General features: G+C 44.2%; 3 protein-coding genes across 4 annotated transcripts; all 3 read left to right on the plus strand.

The window, feature by feature from the left end:
• The first annotated feature begins 5,338 nt into the window (after positions 1 to 5,338).
• On the plus strand, positions 5,339 to 6,196 carry LOC133917321 (agamous-like MADS-box protein AGL61). Its single transcript, XM_062361224.1, has one exon. It carries the CDS (start codon positions 5,339 to 5,341, stop codon positions 6,194 to 6,196), a length of 858 nt encoding a protein of 285 aa, XP_062217208.1.
• A 2,105-nt stretch (positions 6,197 to 8,301) lies between these two features.
• On the plus strand, positions 8,302 to 8,977 carry LOC133917322 (putative pentatricopeptide repeat-containing protein At5g59200, chloroplastic). The gene is made up of 2 exons (XM_062361225.1): positions 8,302 to 8,651; positions 8,743 to 8,977. Exons 1-2 carry the CDS (start codon positions 8,302 to 8,304, stop codon positions 8,975 to 8,977), a joined length of 585 nt encoding a protein of 194 aa, XP_062217209.1.
• Positions 8,978 to 10,747: 1,770 nt separating this feature from the next.
• LOC133918414 (OVARIAN TUMOR DOMAIN-containing deubiquitinating enzyme 2) lies at positions 10,748 to 15,057 on the plus strand. 2 transcript variants are annotated; one of them, XM_062362282.1, is made up of 9 exons: positions 10,748 to 11,075; positions 12,063 to 12,137; positions 12,226 to 12,271; positions 13,000 to 13,108; positions 13,663 to 13,754; positions 13,826 to 13,888; positions 13,975 to 14,093; positions 14,578 to 14,653; positions 14,740 to 15,057. In XM_062362282.1, coding segments are annotated over exons 1-9 (639 nt in total). In that variant the 5' UTR covers positions 10,748 to 11,073; the 3' UTR covers positions 14,797 to 15,057. The 2 variants fall into 2 exon arrangements, with proteins under 2 accessions (XP_062218266.1, XP_062218267.1); XM_062362283.1 differs by lacking the exon at positions 10,748 to 11,075 and adding an exon at positions 11,258 to 11,439.
• The last annotated feature ends 1,569 nt before the right edge of the window (positions 15,058 to 16,626 follow it).

Raw genomic sequence — 16,626 nt, forward strand, 5'->3', positions numbered from 1 at the left:
ATGGTATTATGTTGTTCGGTGAAACGTCGGATAAAGTCTCACAATGACTTGCCCTGTCATTGCTTGACCTGGTATAAGTCGTCCTCGACCTCTAGTTGGATATAGGTCCCCTAAAAATTGGCAACAAACTAGTCACATAAGTCCTCCTAGGAGTGAACTGACCCGCGGGGGAGGTTCATAAGCCAGGGCCGTGCTAAACTGGCCAAGATAGTCCGAAAATAGTTGGCCATGACTTTCCCGTGGTCTCCCCCGGCCTGCACTATGATGATGTAAATCTAAAGGAACTCCTCGAGATTGGTCGAGCAGTCGTGTTTTTGGCTAGGACCGACCAAAACTTGTCTAGACAGCACATATCTCACAACTGTGCGGACAAGGTGTTGCACCCCATCCCGTAATGGGGAGTCGCTCATTGATGGGTGGCAATGCATGCTCGAGGAGAGACGACAGTCTCGCGGCCCTAGCGATTGGGTGGAGGAGTCCAACGTCTCCCTTCAATCGGGAGGTGAGTTATAGGGCTGCTTGCCTTTTTTCTGCACCCGCCGAGCACGATCTTCTTGCTCCCGACCGGCCCTCTGGCCCTAGATCATGATGTGGAGGTCGCGTTGGCAAAGAGAGTTGCTTAGTTCAGTGGGTTGGCTGTCCCAACGCGGCTGGGGTCTCCAAGTACTTCCTGTCACAGAGGGAGTACAAGATCTTTCCTGCCGCGTGGCCTGCTGCGACTCTTGGCGATCTTAACCTTCATCGGTCCTTGCGATGGACATGCTATTTGCCGCCACGGTTTGGCATCGGGCAATCTCTACTAAGCGGGCGAGGTCGCATAGCCATGGTGCTATTGGCGAACCCTTCGACACGGACACTGATAGGTGGCTGAGAAGCATTCGAGCTACTGAGTGTGGAGCGGCGACATATTGCGAAGAGGGGAGTCCCCAGCACTCGCGTGGTGTGACAACTTAGACGACAATGCCACCAAGGACCGCGCCCCATGCAGGGGTTGTATTGGAGCACCTCCCTATTCGGTGCTAGGCCGATTTCCTTCTAGGCGCAAGGCCTGGGGCTCACCAACGGTGCTCGGGACACGAGGGCCTCCGCTGCCCCCTGTTGCAAGGTCTATCATGCAAACTTTAAATTGAGTTTTGGAGCATTTGAACTCCGATTCGGTGTCCAAAAGTTAGAGTACATCGGGCTCATCTGGGTCGTATCCCATGATGAATACCTTGCGACGACCGGGGTTCTTGGAACTGGACTCATCGATTGTTGTGGATCTGGCCATGGGTAGTCCAATCGAGTTATCAATGCTTACCGAAACGTGAAAACACACCCCTTACCTGGTGCGTCAATTGTCGATGGTTAATCCCTAATAATGTATCCGGCGTATGTCGGACGATGGGTGTGTGATCAACGATTTCGATGACGGTTGGTGTGTCGAAGGAACTCAAAAACAGCAAGGTTTATCTAGGTTCAGACCATTCTTGGATAATAGCCCTACGTCATGTGTATTTTTTTATGAGTTGAATGAATTTATCCAAAGTGTCCCCTTTTACAAGTTCGGTCCTCCCCTTTATATAGCAGGAGTCAAGGTGTATTGTGTACATACAAGCAGATCGTGCCAAATACGGTGGCTGCCCTAAGTCTGACGAAAACAACTACTCCTAGGTCATCATTTCAGAGGGTGGGCACGTCCGGCCCGCCCTTGTCGTCATGCATGCCTTTTCCTATCTGCCAAACACCGCCACGCTTGCTATAAGCCCATCACGCTCGCCTGCCAGGCCGTCCCGTAGCATACATCGTTTCTGCACCGACCCACGACTTCGCCAGCCAAAAAAGTGTCTGAGAAAGGAAAACACATGAGTCGATGATATTAAATGTGATTAAACTGGTTAGGTGAGTACCTACACCGCAACCTATCAGAGCTGGTTGCGAGGTTTTCATCTGCGACCAGGGGACTGGTTACGCGAGCCCGCCTGGTCATGTGAGGGGCATGGTTTTGAAAATATCAACTGTCAGCTATCATCTGCCAGTGTAAACCCTCCTGACAGGAGACCCCTCATTCTTTACATCTACACATACATCATTAGATAACTAACTTGCATTGAAAAACTAAATTTCATTAACTGTACTATAGATCAAAGACCATGGCAGGCAGCACCAACCCTAATGCTAGTAAAACTAGCCTGAACAGAAATAAAGCAGATCAGTATTAGAATGTGATGACATCAATCCGACAACTTATGAATGGACAATAATAATAGATCATTTTGCAGAATTATAACCCCAATAATTGGTGTATCAAGAATCTTATCAGGGCCATATTTGTCTAGCAAATCCTTTGATACCTGCAAAAGGCACCAATAAAGAGAAGCTCAACATGAACATCATTCATATATTGATTTTCAGTTGCCACAAGAGATAAAAGGAAACATAAATATTTAGAAATATTACTAACCCTGTATGCACCTTGTTACTCCCCAACCTACCCTAGAAGTAACAATTATTAGAAAAAAAAAATGAAGGGGAGAAAAACAGATAGGTTGGGCTACCGGTGGTACCTCTTCTCCCATCAAGAAAAAGAAGGATATGCAGACTTTTCTTCATCTAAGGCGGAATTCAACACTTCCCGTACAGTAATAAAAAAAGCAAAAGAATAGTTGAGTGGAAGGGGCTGTGGTCAGTTTAACCTGATTTTACAGATACGAAATCAAGCGAGCAGCAAATGGGTTTAAAGAAGAAGGAATAACTGAACGGATTGCATCCTAGTGAGTATATATACCTGTGCCAATTTAATAACCAGTACGTTGGCGTCTCAGAAGAAAGTAGTTTTGGAGGTTTTCCACCACATTATTGGTGCAGAATTGTATTCAGCGTTTAGTTCCAAAGAACTTTCTGAAAGCTTTGGCACAGTTTGACAAGAATATCTCCTACCAGAATGCAACATTTATACAATTATTTGTGACTTATCCAAGCTGTATGCCCTCATTTTCCTTTGTCTTTTCATTTTTTTTTTGTCAGGGAGAGTTTCCTGATAAAGCTTGGTATTTCAATCAAGCACTGAGAAGATGGATTTGAATTTTCTTTGCATGAACAAATGGTAAGGCTACTCTTAAGCAGAACTGGATGCACAGCTTGTTGTAGCCTGTTTTCAAAGTTCAGATGTCTTGTGTGCTTGATCTGATCTGAAACCGACCGAATCAGATTTGAAACGCATGTGACATCGAGCGTGATCGGATCGGCATTGCCGGACACGGAGGCGTTCTTGGACGCGCTCGCGGCATCGGCGGGTCTCGTCTCCTCGCGCTGGGATGAGCTCGGGAACCTGCATCTAGATTTGCGTTTAGTCCAGTACGTTCTATGCAGATGATTTGCAGTTTGCTGTTCAATAGTTTGGATTTGAGGAGGACTAATTACTTCGGATTTCTCTTGTTCTGATTCGACTCTGTACTGTAGACTTGAGTGATCGTCGCCTCGCTTGCAAGTTACAATGCAAATGCAGACGCCTTCATTTTCATTACCCTTTGGTTTTGCATTTTTGTCCGGAGGCTTTTCTAGGAGGCATTTTTGTCATAGGATTGCTATTTGATTAAGCTACTGCTCCTACACAACTGTGGTTCTATGTCATTATCAACCACATAAACAAAAAGATTATTTGCACCATAATCTTTTTTTAAAGTCTGACCATATCTGTACGGTTTTCATTAGAGACATCGGGGCTGAATACGGAATGAGATGTCAAACCTCTACCAGGTTTGACTTCACCATAGAACATTTGCTCACTCTCTATAGGGGACCACATAAATAAAAAAATCCCGTGCATACCCACGTGCTCAAACGTAGGCTGGCTTAGACCCTCACGTCGTGCTCGTATCGTCCTTGCCAACCGAGCTATTGCTCGGATGCTTTGCACCACAATCTCAACTTATCTGCACATCACATTGGATGGTGTCACAGGAAGCATTGATCCGATGGCCGTGTCGTAGCAAGATCGAGACTAGTGATGTCCAAATGGGCGACCCGGTCTGGCACGGCACGGGCCCAGTTGGACACGGCTCGTTTTAGGCACGGACCGTTACAGCCTGTTAGCTAAACGGGTCGTACCGTGCTGGCCCGCGGCACGATAGGCCTATTAATGTTTTTTTCCCTGTCAACCCGTTAACACGTGAAAATCGGAAAAAAAACATAAAAAAACTGCTGAATTTTAGGATCAAACTCACGATCTCATATATGAAAAATAATAACTCTACCACCCTGTTAAGCATCTCTTTATGTATTAGGGATAAAAAATTATATAAAATCTTAGAAAAATAGAAAAACTTAAATGGACCGTACCGTGCCGGCTCGACGTGCTGCGGCTCCGGCCCAGACATGACCCGTCTAACCGTGCCGTGTCGTGCCTAGACCAAACTATTTTTCCCGTACCGCGGGCTAACCCGTTAGATCCGGCCCAATTAGTCATCTTTGATCGAGACCCTCCTGACCGTTGGAACCAAATTTGATTTTGTGTCTTAAATATGGAAAGTGGCCGTGACGATTTGGTCATCACCATTCATCCAATCAACCTTCCTCTCCTAAACTGTTCCCTCTGGTATCTCTGCCGCCAGACTTTTGTGAATTTCATGCACCTTGCCCACGACCGACTCAATATGAAGCAGCTGCAACTCAAGATCTGAAAACTTCACGGAAGATTCTTTTTCCCTCATTTCACATTTCTATTATATTTATTTGTTCAGACAATGACGTAATTTCGTGCAAGTGTTGGCCGGGTCTGTACGGGGAACATAAGATAGAATTTTAGTGTAAGGCTAGGTTTATTTTTTATTTTGATTATGGATTCTACTCCAAAAATGAAATAAATGTACTAGTGGAATAACTGATTCTTATAGTGTAATAAACCAAGTTATATTTCAAAATCACATAATTCACAATCTAATAGAAAATGACTTCTCTATAAAATTCAGATCCAAACAATCCACTTAAGGTTGAACAAAAACCCATCATCCAAACACCCGAGGGTGAAAGAAAACAAAAAAAATCCCAATAAAATTAAAGAGGGACTTGCAATTTGTTATATATATGACGCAAGTTTAGTTAATTCCTGATTGGAGAACACATCATAAATAAATAAAAATAGAGAAAGGGAATAATGGGACTACCTCGTCGTACTCTCAAAATTTGTAACGATCAATCAATAAAAAATCAAAAGATCCTACCTTTTTCGTCTCGTTTCGAAAAAAAAGATCCCACCTTTCCTTGCATGCGTCTTCTCTGCTTTCTCCATATATATCCACCCTCCTGCGTATAGCACGTAGAGGCCTCATGCACGTAGGTGGAGGCGGCGGCCGCTGCCATGACGAAGGCGGCGGATAGGGACGGCGAGGCCGGCGGGGACAGGGAGAGGAAGAAGACGCTGGGGCGGCAGAAGATCGAGATCAAGCCCATCAAGTGCACCGAGGCGCGGCACGTGTGCTTCTCCAAGCGCCGCAGCGGCCTCTTTAAGAAGGCCACCGAGCTCTCCGTGCTCTGCGGCGCGCACGTCGCCGTCGTCGTGTTCTCCCCCGCCGGGAAGCCCTTCTCGTATGGCCACCCCTCCGTGGACACCGTCGTCGAACGCTTCCTCGACCCCGCCTCCTCCTCCACCACCGCCGCCGCCGACGCGACGCACCCACCAATCCTGTACGATTTCGATAGCGAGAGGGACCGCCTGGCCCAGGCCGTCGAGGCGGAGGCGCGCAGGAGGGAGGCCCTCGACGCGGCGGCGCGCGCAGCCGGCGTGTGGACCAACGAAGACGTGCAGCGCGCGGGGATGGCGGACCTCGTCGCCATGTTGGGCGCGCTCGAGCGGGTCCAGGCCGAGGCAGCGGAGCGCGCCCAGGAGATCATCGCCGAGGAGGCGATGATGCATCACTCGACGACGGCCAACGACGTCTTCCACTACCTCGGCGCCGGCACGTTCACGGCTGACGGCGGGGTCAGCAACCATCAGGCGGTCATGGGCACGCAGACGATGGTGGTGGGCAGCAACGTTGGCCATGCGCCGCCTTTCGCTCCGATGCTGCTGCCTTCTCATCCGCCGCCTTTCAACCATGGCTTCGACCACAACCTTATAGCGGGCTATGGCTACGACCTTGGAGATGGCAGCGGCCATGGCGCCGCATATGAAATGGAAGGGCTTTACGGGACAACGACATGCAACTTCTTTCAGTAGCAACAATGGGCTGGTTTACATCAGGATTTTAATCAAATTGTCTAATCCTTAATGGAGTGTTTGGATAGGAACGAGGTGATCTTCCGATCCGCTAGCCTCTCATTCCCCCGGTTTCTGTTGAACTGCCGTGAAGACGCAGCACTTTGGCGCTCCCGGTTACCACGAGACGACCGGCATGTTATGAACGCATGGTGCACTGCTTTTTTCCTTTCAATGTAACTCCACAGTGATCTCTCGACGAACTCCTCCTAGGTAATCCCTCGGCCGTTTTTGGGCCATCATTCTCATAATGGAATCCAGTATCTCCCCCCTCTAAAAAAGTGTTTGGATAGTTTAATGGAGTGTTACCAACATGGATGTCAGAATTTAACTTAGATTTAAATGTTCGAATCGGTAAAGAAAATTTACACACATGAAATACAAGTTAGAATTTGACACGACTCGGATTTGAAGTATTCTATTTGGAAGAAAAAAGACACGAGTAACACTAGCTTAATGGTGAAAAATTGCATTGTAATTTAGGTCTACTGTGAATGAAGCGGGGGTGCATATAATTTTGTATATACAATAAAGAAGCATATCTCGATTCAAACAATAATGAGCAGAAGAGTATATCTGTATATGTGCTTAGATTGAGGGTTTATGACTTGTCTTTATTAATGCCTATTTTTCATGTATATCATATAGTCTTTTGAATTTTATATAATATATGATTTTTTTGGGAGGAGGAACGCTATATGATATGCACGATGTGCCCTACTTCGAAGACCACTGTAACGGAAATATTCGCCAGTCATGTTAAAATTCTTCTAGCTTATGTCCTGAAACTTTGTGATAAATGGATGTGTATATTTTTACACGCTTTTTAAATTTCAGATGCCCTGAAAACTACGAATGTTACTCAGGCGACAAAGAACAGTACGTTGGAGGGGTCAGGAGGGGAGGATTTCTCGAGAGATATTCTCCATGGGTGCTGGCGGGGATTAGGGGAGGAGGTTTAGAGGGAGGTATATAGGCGCGGGGCAGCGTGGTGGCAGAGGACCGCCATATGGGCTGGTGCTAGGACGAGGGAACTTTAAAATAAAGCAGTTAACGTGACGATAAGTAGTGGGCACGAATCTGGCAGTAAGAGAGCCGCTGAATATGGTAGGAGGCAAGCGGGGCAAGGGAGTGTTGCTCTATTTTCATGTGGAGAAGAAGAGAGTTGGAGAAAGAAGACGAGATGAGACCCATACGATCGTAAATGAACAACTGACCTTCGCCGATCGAAAAATCACCGATTTCAGGCCTATGACATATATCATCTGTCGTATTTTTATGCCATTATTAAAAAATAAATTTTACGATAAAATTATTTGTTTGCACGGGACTACTGTATTTATCAGTGCAATAAAATTTGTCATTTGAAACATATGCTCGAGAAACATACCTTTAGATTTAAGAAAGGTAATTTTACGTAAAACGTGAATATAAAAATTATGTTATCTATCTATCTTATGTAATATCTATCTATCCCTTAATTCTCTCGGATACCTCTTATTTTTGTTGACTAACCATCAAGCACGAATCAGAGCAAATGAACGGTTAGCCCATGCGTCCGCACCCCCGAGTAGACCATGCCATCGCAATTTGCATGGCGCCGCCGCCTCCCCTCCTCTACCAGCGTGGGCGACGGCCAACGCCCTCTTCCGCCGCCACCGCCGCCTCCTGCCACTCCTCCTCCTCGCCGCCTCCCTCCGCACCCTCTTCCCCGTCCTATCCCACTGCTTCGTCTCCGGCCTCGGCCGCAACCCCTTCGTCGCATCCCGCCTCCTCCTCGCCTCATCCAGCCTCTCCCTCCCATTCTCCCTCCTCCTCCTCTCCCACCTCCCCGCCTCCTCCCTGTCGCCGTTTTCTTTCAACTCGCTCATCCGTGCCTCCCCGCCCCGCCTCGCTCTCCGCCTGTTCGACCAAATGCGGCGCCGAGGCGTTCCCCTCGGACCGCTACACCCTCCCGTTCTTGATCCACGCCTGTTCCGGAAGTGATCGTCTGCTGTGCCAGTCCCTGCACGGGCAAAGCCTTCCGTCTTGGCTACGGCTCCCACCTCGTCACGCAGACAGCGCTGATGAATATGTGCTTTGCGTGCGGGTCGGTGGTTGCCGCTCGCAGGGTGTTCGACGAGAGGCAGGCCAGGGATGTGGTTGCATGGACGGGCATGGTGTCCGGTTACGTGGACTCCCGGATGTACTTGAAAGCTATTGAGGTCTTTCAGGAGATGAGAGTTGCTGATGATCTCGTTTGGCCTAATGTAGCAAGTGTGGTGTCGGTTGCTTCTGCCTGTGCCGGGCTGGGCTCCCTGGAGTATGCTGAGGGGCTGCATGCATATGTGGAGAAGGTGGGCATGGAAGAGGAGTTGATTGTCAGGAATACATTCATGGACGGCGATGATTTCAGGGCTGGCTTCACATGGTCAAGGCAAAGAAGCGGCTGCTTTGTTCCTTAGCATGCGGGAGGAAGGAGTACTGCCAGATTCGACTACCTTCATTGTGGTTCTGTCTGCTTGTAGCCATGCTGGATTGGTGGATGAGGGGATAAATATCTTCAGTTCCATGGAGAGCAAGTACAGTGTCTCTCCGGACATCAAGCACTATGGCTGCATGGTGGACCTTTTCATCAGGGCAGGGCTTATTTCTCGTGCTTACGAATTCATTAGCACTATGCCTTTTGAGCCAAACTTGGCAATTCTTGGGGCCCTGCTGAGTGCATGCAGTATCAATAATGAATTAGAGATTGGGAACTAGTGCTCAACAAGATCGAGTCTGTTTGCTCCAAAGGAGGTGCTGATGTGCTTCTGTCCAACATCTATGCTAACTAAAACCTGTGGCATGAAGTGGATATTATCAGAAGGAAGATAAGAAGTGAGACAATTGCCAGAAAGCCACCTGGTCATAGTTTCATTGCAGCAGAAGCTCTTTTCACAAGTTCGTGAGTAGGAATTGAGCAGATTTGCTCTTAATGGAGCTGCTCTTGTTATTGGACAGGTTAGGAAACTTGTAAAGAAAACTATTATTTCGTTTAAAAAGAATATCTAACCTACTATTGGATTTCTGTTCTCACATGCTACTTGTTTCAAGTTGTCAAGATGCTCATGGTCGAACTGTTAGAAAATGAATGTGGAACACAATTAATGACATTACCCTTATACAAGATAAGAAGATATATGCTGAATATATTGATTAATTAAGCCAGATGTTGATCCATATAAGGCATGCATGGGTAGACAAGAAAAACATCATCCAGATATTGATTAACTAATCCAGATATGTATCTGTACTCCGTATTTGTAACAAGCTGATATTCTGGTGTTACAGAAAAAACAACCTAGACATTCTCGTGCTAGCAACTCAGTGAGGAGCTCCAAAGCTTGATTGATAGGCATATTATTGTCAGTTGTCAGCATCAATTAGGGCTAGTGGAATCCGATGAACTTAGGATGCTGGTAAAATATCGTATGTTCATGTCATCATGTGTCATATGAGTATCACATGTTTTCAGTCTTATTTTATTCACTCTTCTGCTTGTATTATCTAGCCTCAGAGTATTTTAGGTTTTCTGGTTTGGATTTGAATAAGAATTTCTTTAAGTTATTATGTCGAATCAGGAAAGAATTTCCCAAGCTTCGTTGTAGTGAGCTAATTTATTTTATATTAATTCCAAATGCAGCTCTGGGAAATCCAGTTCCATGTCTAGGCTTATCGCTTTCAGGCTCCATTGTCAGCACTCTTACCCTTGCTTCATAGCAGAATTTTTTGAAGACCTGGTGAGAAAATATCATAACTTGATTTTTTTATGACGCAGTATATTCCTGGCTTTCTGTATTGAAAATACATATCACAGTATCGCACACTTTTTGACATCGCTGAAAGCTTGAAATTACAGTGGCTTTGACTTTTGAGTAGAAGAAATAGTGAGCATATGATGCTCGAAGATCATGAGAATATCAACTGACCTTTTTGTTTGCTTTATCAGACACGAGATGGGCTCTTTGGGAAACAGCTTTCCAAAATAGCTTTCCTTTGCGTCCGTGGCTACATTATAAATTCAATCTAAGATATGCACTGTGCCCTTCCTTGCCAATGAAGCAGGACAGTATGCACATCAACATCCCCTTCTCTTTTCAGAACTTGAAGTAATGTCATCATCCTATTCACTGCCCGTGCAAAACACCTGCAAGTTAGGCCTAAATATATTGCCATCTGTTGTCATGTTTGGAGGAGCTTGCGTAGGACTGCAGGAGGCCTAGAGGAGGAGGCTGGGGCCGGAGACAAGGTACAACCGAACAACCAGAGTCCAGAGGTGAGGTTGCCTGGTCGAGAAGCTGCTGCCGTCTGCTCTGGTGGTGGTGGGCACGCAACGCAACGTAAAAGGTGCTTCCTTTGCTTGCCTGTGTCTGTCTGGGATCGGATTCTTCCGCTCGAGGAAACGGACTTAACATAGGGACTTGCTTTTTTTTTTGTCCCCCTTCAGCCTTATCCGAATATTTGCAGTGGAGCATATAAGTTTCCCGGCCACTCGCAACCAGTTGCACTCGCTGGTCACTGCTTCGGCCTTCGAGGGAGAGAGGTTTTGGAATTTCCAAGATCTGTTTTTACTTTGAACTAACTCGTTGTAGTGACTTGAATCACTATCCTCTACATCCAAATATGCCCTTCCTAGCTTCTAAAATCCTAGAGCTCAATTTCAAGAAAAGAGAACTCCAAATTTAGCAAGAATTCATAGCGTACCTCATTTACTTTTCCAACTCGGGATCTAACAAAAACCCCATTCAAGCAGCTGAGCAGAGAAGAGAGGACGGAGGGAGATCTGGCCACTTTGCCTGCCTGCCTCTGCTCTTTGCATGTGAGGTTTAGACTTAATTTATAGTGTGACATGTTGCAATTTATTTTCTTTTTGATTTTATTACATATGATTTTTTTGTTTTTATCATAAGTTTTATAATAATTTTGTCACATGTTACGGTCTAAGTTAGATTTAAATCAAATACACGAGACTGGTAGGGTTATTTCCCCATACCGCCCGTCCTGCTTTCCCCTTTCAGATCTGGCCCCGCGATTCTTTCCCATTTCTCCCGTTCATACACGCCACCCCCTTTCCTTCTCCCTCCTCAACCATTCGGACAGAGCGCCCCGAGCCCAGACGGCGCCGCGCGTCGATCTCCACCCCTGCGACGAATCCTGCGCGACGCGGGTTCTCTTGCTTCCCGGTGCGTACATGTGCTGCTCTATCGCCTCTTGCTTCCAGGTGCGTGTGATTGGTTAATCCCGTCGCGGCTTGCCGGCGGTTCGCGGTAGGTTCTTGTTGGCCGCCGTGTAGCTTACGAGCTCGCGAACCGTCGGTGCTTTGGCTTGGGATCGGTAGGCGGCTTGGTACGATATGCTCGTTCTTCGCTGGTGGCCGGCGGGTTGCCTGCCTGGTTCGATTTGCAGCTAGCGTGCGATCTCGCCTGGTTCTCGCTAGCCTTGGAGGTGGAGCATGTGCCTTCCTGTCCATTTCTTGGTAATTCCGGTAGCTGCGCATGGCTTTACCCTTCTACACACTCCTTGTATATATGCCGTGTGCGCCATTCTGGAATCTGCGCGTTCCTTTTTTCTGCCTTGCGTTCTTGGCTATTTTCTTGGGTTGAACATGGAGATAGATAAGATAGACACAGGAATTCTTGCCCAACATCTTGGTCTGGAACGTTGGCGTCCAGCTCGTATTGTAGTGAATGGACTCTAGTAGCTCGCAATCCCCTTCCTGGCTTGAGCGCAGTTGTTCAAATGCATCACAACTAGTTGCAACTAAATTCTCTTGACAAGTGGAGCTTGTTTCTGGATGATTCTGTAGGCGAATTGAAATGGAAGGCGTTGTTGTGAGGAGGGTGATTCCTTCAGACAACAGTTGCCTCTTCAATGCTGTGGGGTAAGTTTGTCATAGTACTGTACTATTGATGATTTCACAAATGAGGCGGTTTCTGATTATACTTTGCAACACCTCTGTTTTGATACAGCTACGTGATGGAACACAACCGAAATAAGGCTTCTGAGCTCAGACAGGTAACTTCTTCGGCTGGCTATTTAGCAGTTTGGTGCCTGCACATTTCCTTACCCCTAACTTTTCCTGCTTCTTAGGTTTTGCAATTATTAAAATGATAACGCCTGTGTTCTCGGGAAAAAAAATGATAACGCCTCATGGTATTACGCAAACTTGGATCAGAGCTTGCATAGTTGCATTGTGCTGATTAGGAAATTTCTCATTTCTGAAAAAGGGTAGACAAATCTATCCATGATTTATTCCTGTTATTATTTCGACTGTCTACTAAAATGAGTTGTACGTCCATTTACAACTGCATTAATTGGGATAAATGAGCTGCTGTATGTTAATTGAAATCCATATAAATAAGCTTCTTTGAGGATTTATCTCATGTCATGTGCTGATTATGTAATGCGATGAGATTAGTTAGATCTGAGAGCATATCAGACGGTTGACTGTTACTTCATTATTTGGTCAACTGTACCAATTCTATGATCTTATAAAAGTTTATACAAGATATGATGGTTCACCCACTGTGTTATTGACTTCAAACAAGAATCACAGCCATAGATAGCCTTAGTATAGCTATGATAAATGGACTGTTGATTTGTACCCCACGGTGTTCCTTTTACTCTTTTAGCAAGAAAGGGCTACATACACAGTGCACATACGCACATGTTTTTACCATTTTGCTTACTCTCTGAACTTTTGCATTGTTGACACTGCTACTTTTCCCACTCTTTGCTTGAAGGTGATAGCAGCAGCAGTTGCTAGTGATCCTCAAAAGTTTAATGAAGCATTTCTTGGCAAACCAAATGAAGCGTATTGTGCTTGGATTTTGGATCCTGAAAAGTGGGGAGGTGAGTTTCAGCACTATTATTTTTTGTAAATCATCACTAAAAGTTTAAAACTGAAAATACTCTCAGTTTGAAGTATTTCCATGCTATGCTATATGTGGACTGGACTTCTTTTTAGTTGGATATTGTGAGTTTCATCTCTAGCCTACCCCAACTTGCTTGGGACAAAGGCTTTGTTGTTGTTGTATATCGTGTTCCAATGTCTGCATTATTAAACGAGCCTCCCCCCACCCCCCCAAAGAAAGGTCATAATTAGATATATTTGTTTTTCTACACTTACACCTGGTACCATGGAAAAAGGGGACTCAAGAGCTCATTATTCCTCATTACACATCTCCACCTATTACTAACCTGTTGCAGAGGCTCTGTAATGGTGCACAACAACCATTTGCATCATGATATACCACTCTGAGTTGTCAGCAGATGTGTCTCTGTTCAGCAGCTGTTATTATGTAATGATAATAAATGTTAAACGTGGTGTTTGGTTAAATTCCACTTTGCCTATTGCTTATATGGCTACTGAGTAATTTCACCTTTCCTTCTCTTTCTTTGTAAAGGAGCCATTGAGCTCGCCATTCTATCAGAATATTACGGGCGTGAAATTGCTGCATATGACATTCAGAGCATCCGCTGTGATCTGTATGGTCAGGTTAGTGATCTTTTTCACCTCATTATAGCCGAATTGTAAGGTAGTTCTTACCATTACATCCCTTGATACAGGAGAAGAATTATAGTGAAAGGGCCATGCTCATTTATGATGGGCTGCATTATGATGCTCTGGCTGTAAGTTTTCTTGATAGTATTGTGCTAATTAACAAGACAATGAGATATTTGCTAATTTTATCTGCTTTTGGTCAACTAAAATTCAGATGTCTCCATTTGAAGGAGCACCAGAAGATTTTGATCTGACAATCTTCCCTGTTGATCATAACCGTTCCATTGGTCCAGCAGAAGGCCTTGCCCTCAACTTAGTGAGGGAGGCACGGAGGTATGCAACCATTGCCACTTGAGCTTTCTGTTTATTAATCAACTACATGGTTCTAGCAGTCAATGATGCCTCAAACAGATTGCCTGTTAACTTATTTTGTGATAATGCATTGCATACTAGCATGCAACCTTATGTTCTGATCTCCAAAACTTTAGTGCGTGGATAGTTTTCGTAATCTAATTGAACATTATTGCCACTACAAATTTTGGAGGAAGTTTTAATATCATGTAACCATGTATATCAGAAATAAAACAATATGTAGTTTTTGTGACGTCATTCGATGCAAAATAGCTGCAGTTCCTGCTGAAACTTTATTTTTTGGGTATGATCATGACTTGAGTAGTCTGATTACATTGTTCCTTAAAGCTCACAAGAATGTCAGGATGTTATGCAAGAGCACAAAATTGTCCATTTATTTTCTGTCATCCATTAAAAATTGGGGAAAATGAAATGTTGACTGTTTTGTTTGACACGCAATATGTAGGAAGAGGAGCTATACTGACACGGCAAACTTCACTCTGCGTTGCGGGGTGTGCCAGATAGGAGTCATCGGTCAAAATGTGAGACTCTTCAAACACCAAAAACTTCAACCAAATCTGCGAAAACCATTGTACTGAAAATTCCAGTTTGTTTGGGCGCAATGCAGGAAGCTGTCGAACATGCGCAAGCCACTGGTCATGTCAACTTCCAAGAATACAAATGACTAGTTCTGTCGTGAACTTCTCATCATTTGTTCCAATCATTTGTTCCAATTGATATTCTTCTTGTGTTGGATATGGTTGATACATTGTATGGCAATGTATTTGTTACATTGTATGGCAATGTATTTGTTACAGGGCAAACATAATAATGTTCATCTTCGTTTTGGATAATGCAGTATGATGTTGATACTGCCAGCCAATTAAGGTCCAAGTGTCAATCCCGTTCTGATATCAATGGCATGCATGTGGTAGCCTTCTTATCAGCCTATTTGGAAAAAAAAATTCACATAAGGAGTCTCAGTTTTAATGACTTAAAATGCCCTACAGATTATTATTTTATAGGACATTATACGAATAGGATTTTTTTATAACAGAAAAAAATTAGAGAAGGGGGGTTTGCACACCTGTGGTTAGGTTGGTTGGCCCATGAGCCGAAACCAGATTCGGATATATGGCCCAGTTGCATCCCTGAATTGTTTGCTCTTTTGGGAAGATCCTTTTTAGTTTCTTGTGGGCTCGTTCGGTGGGCAGCTGGTATGAATCAAAAGTCAAAACCCAACTAGAGTCTGACTTCCATAAAAAAAACTAGAGTCTGACAGTTCGTCTAAAAATAGAGAAAAAGCAAGGGGATTGTCTATATAATAGTCAGCTATTTTTCTTTTGGATTGCAGTCAAAAAATTTCAGCCAATAGCAAAGTGACACATAATCCAACACATTTTATTGGAACCACAAAAATCAACTGATTTATTTTTGCGTTTAAGTCACTTTTTGGACCCCAAACAACAAGTCAAAAATTGACTGCAATATATTTGAATTGCAGTCAATTTTATTAGACAACTGAATATATTTGGTATTGCATTCAAAAATCATACATTCATTCTGGCCACAAAACAAAAAGTGAAAACAAACAAAGAATCTATTCCAAAATTAACTATAGTTTTAGTATAAATAAATATAATTTACGAAACTGAGATTACTTAAAAATTTTATACTACCAAAACCTCTTCACCTCCTTAATGACTCTTTAACTTACCAAACTCAATGGCGGGTGCGCGTTCGGATTCATAACCAACTAGACATGAAACTTGAGCAACAATTCAGTAATTTGCCTTGCCGAATGTGTACTTTTTTTAACGGCGCTTCCCAAACTGCACGAACTTCTTGGAGACCAGGGGGTGCGGGACAGGGGCTCGAGTCCCCACCAGTTCAACTCCTCCCTAGGAGTCTTACCACCGGGCTCCATACCCATCCGCACCTCATCAATTCCCTTCAAAAAGAGGCCTCCCCTTATCCTAAACTACTTATACTAAATAATGTTTTGACCTAGAAAGAAGAAGGTTAACTTATCTCTTAATAATTGTGGATCATCCCCAACCTAACCCAACATATAATAATAAGTTTTTTCAAAGCCTATTTGTTGACGATTTATGAACCACCGATTTAACTAATTTGTTGAAGAAATGAGAGATACTTAATTGGTGCCTAATGAACAATGATCATAACGGGTTTGAATTTCTTATTCACTGGGTGAATAGGAACTACAACAAACAAACAAGAAATTAAAAATAGAAAAAAAAAACTATCTGAAATATAAAAAAAATCAAATACAATAAAAATACTAAACAGAGATTGAGACGGAAACAGAATTAAGGTTTCATTTTGCTTGCAAAATTATTGAAGTGTCAATTTCAAGGCTAACAAACAAATAGTACCAAAAACAGAAGCCCCAACAAACAGCGTGAAATCACTACCCCATCTCTCCCGTTCATAGCGCGTGAAATCACCACCCCAGCGTGACGATTTTTTTGAATTTTTTTAATTCAAATTTGAA

Source organism: Phragmites australis, chromosome 5 (assembly GCF_958298935.1).
Source record: "Phragmites australis chromosome 5, lpPhrAust1.1, whole genome shotgun sequence".
NCBI classification, from domain to species: Eukaryota; Viridiplantae; Streptophyta; class Magnoliopsida; order Poales; family Poaceae; genus Phragmites; species Phragmites australis.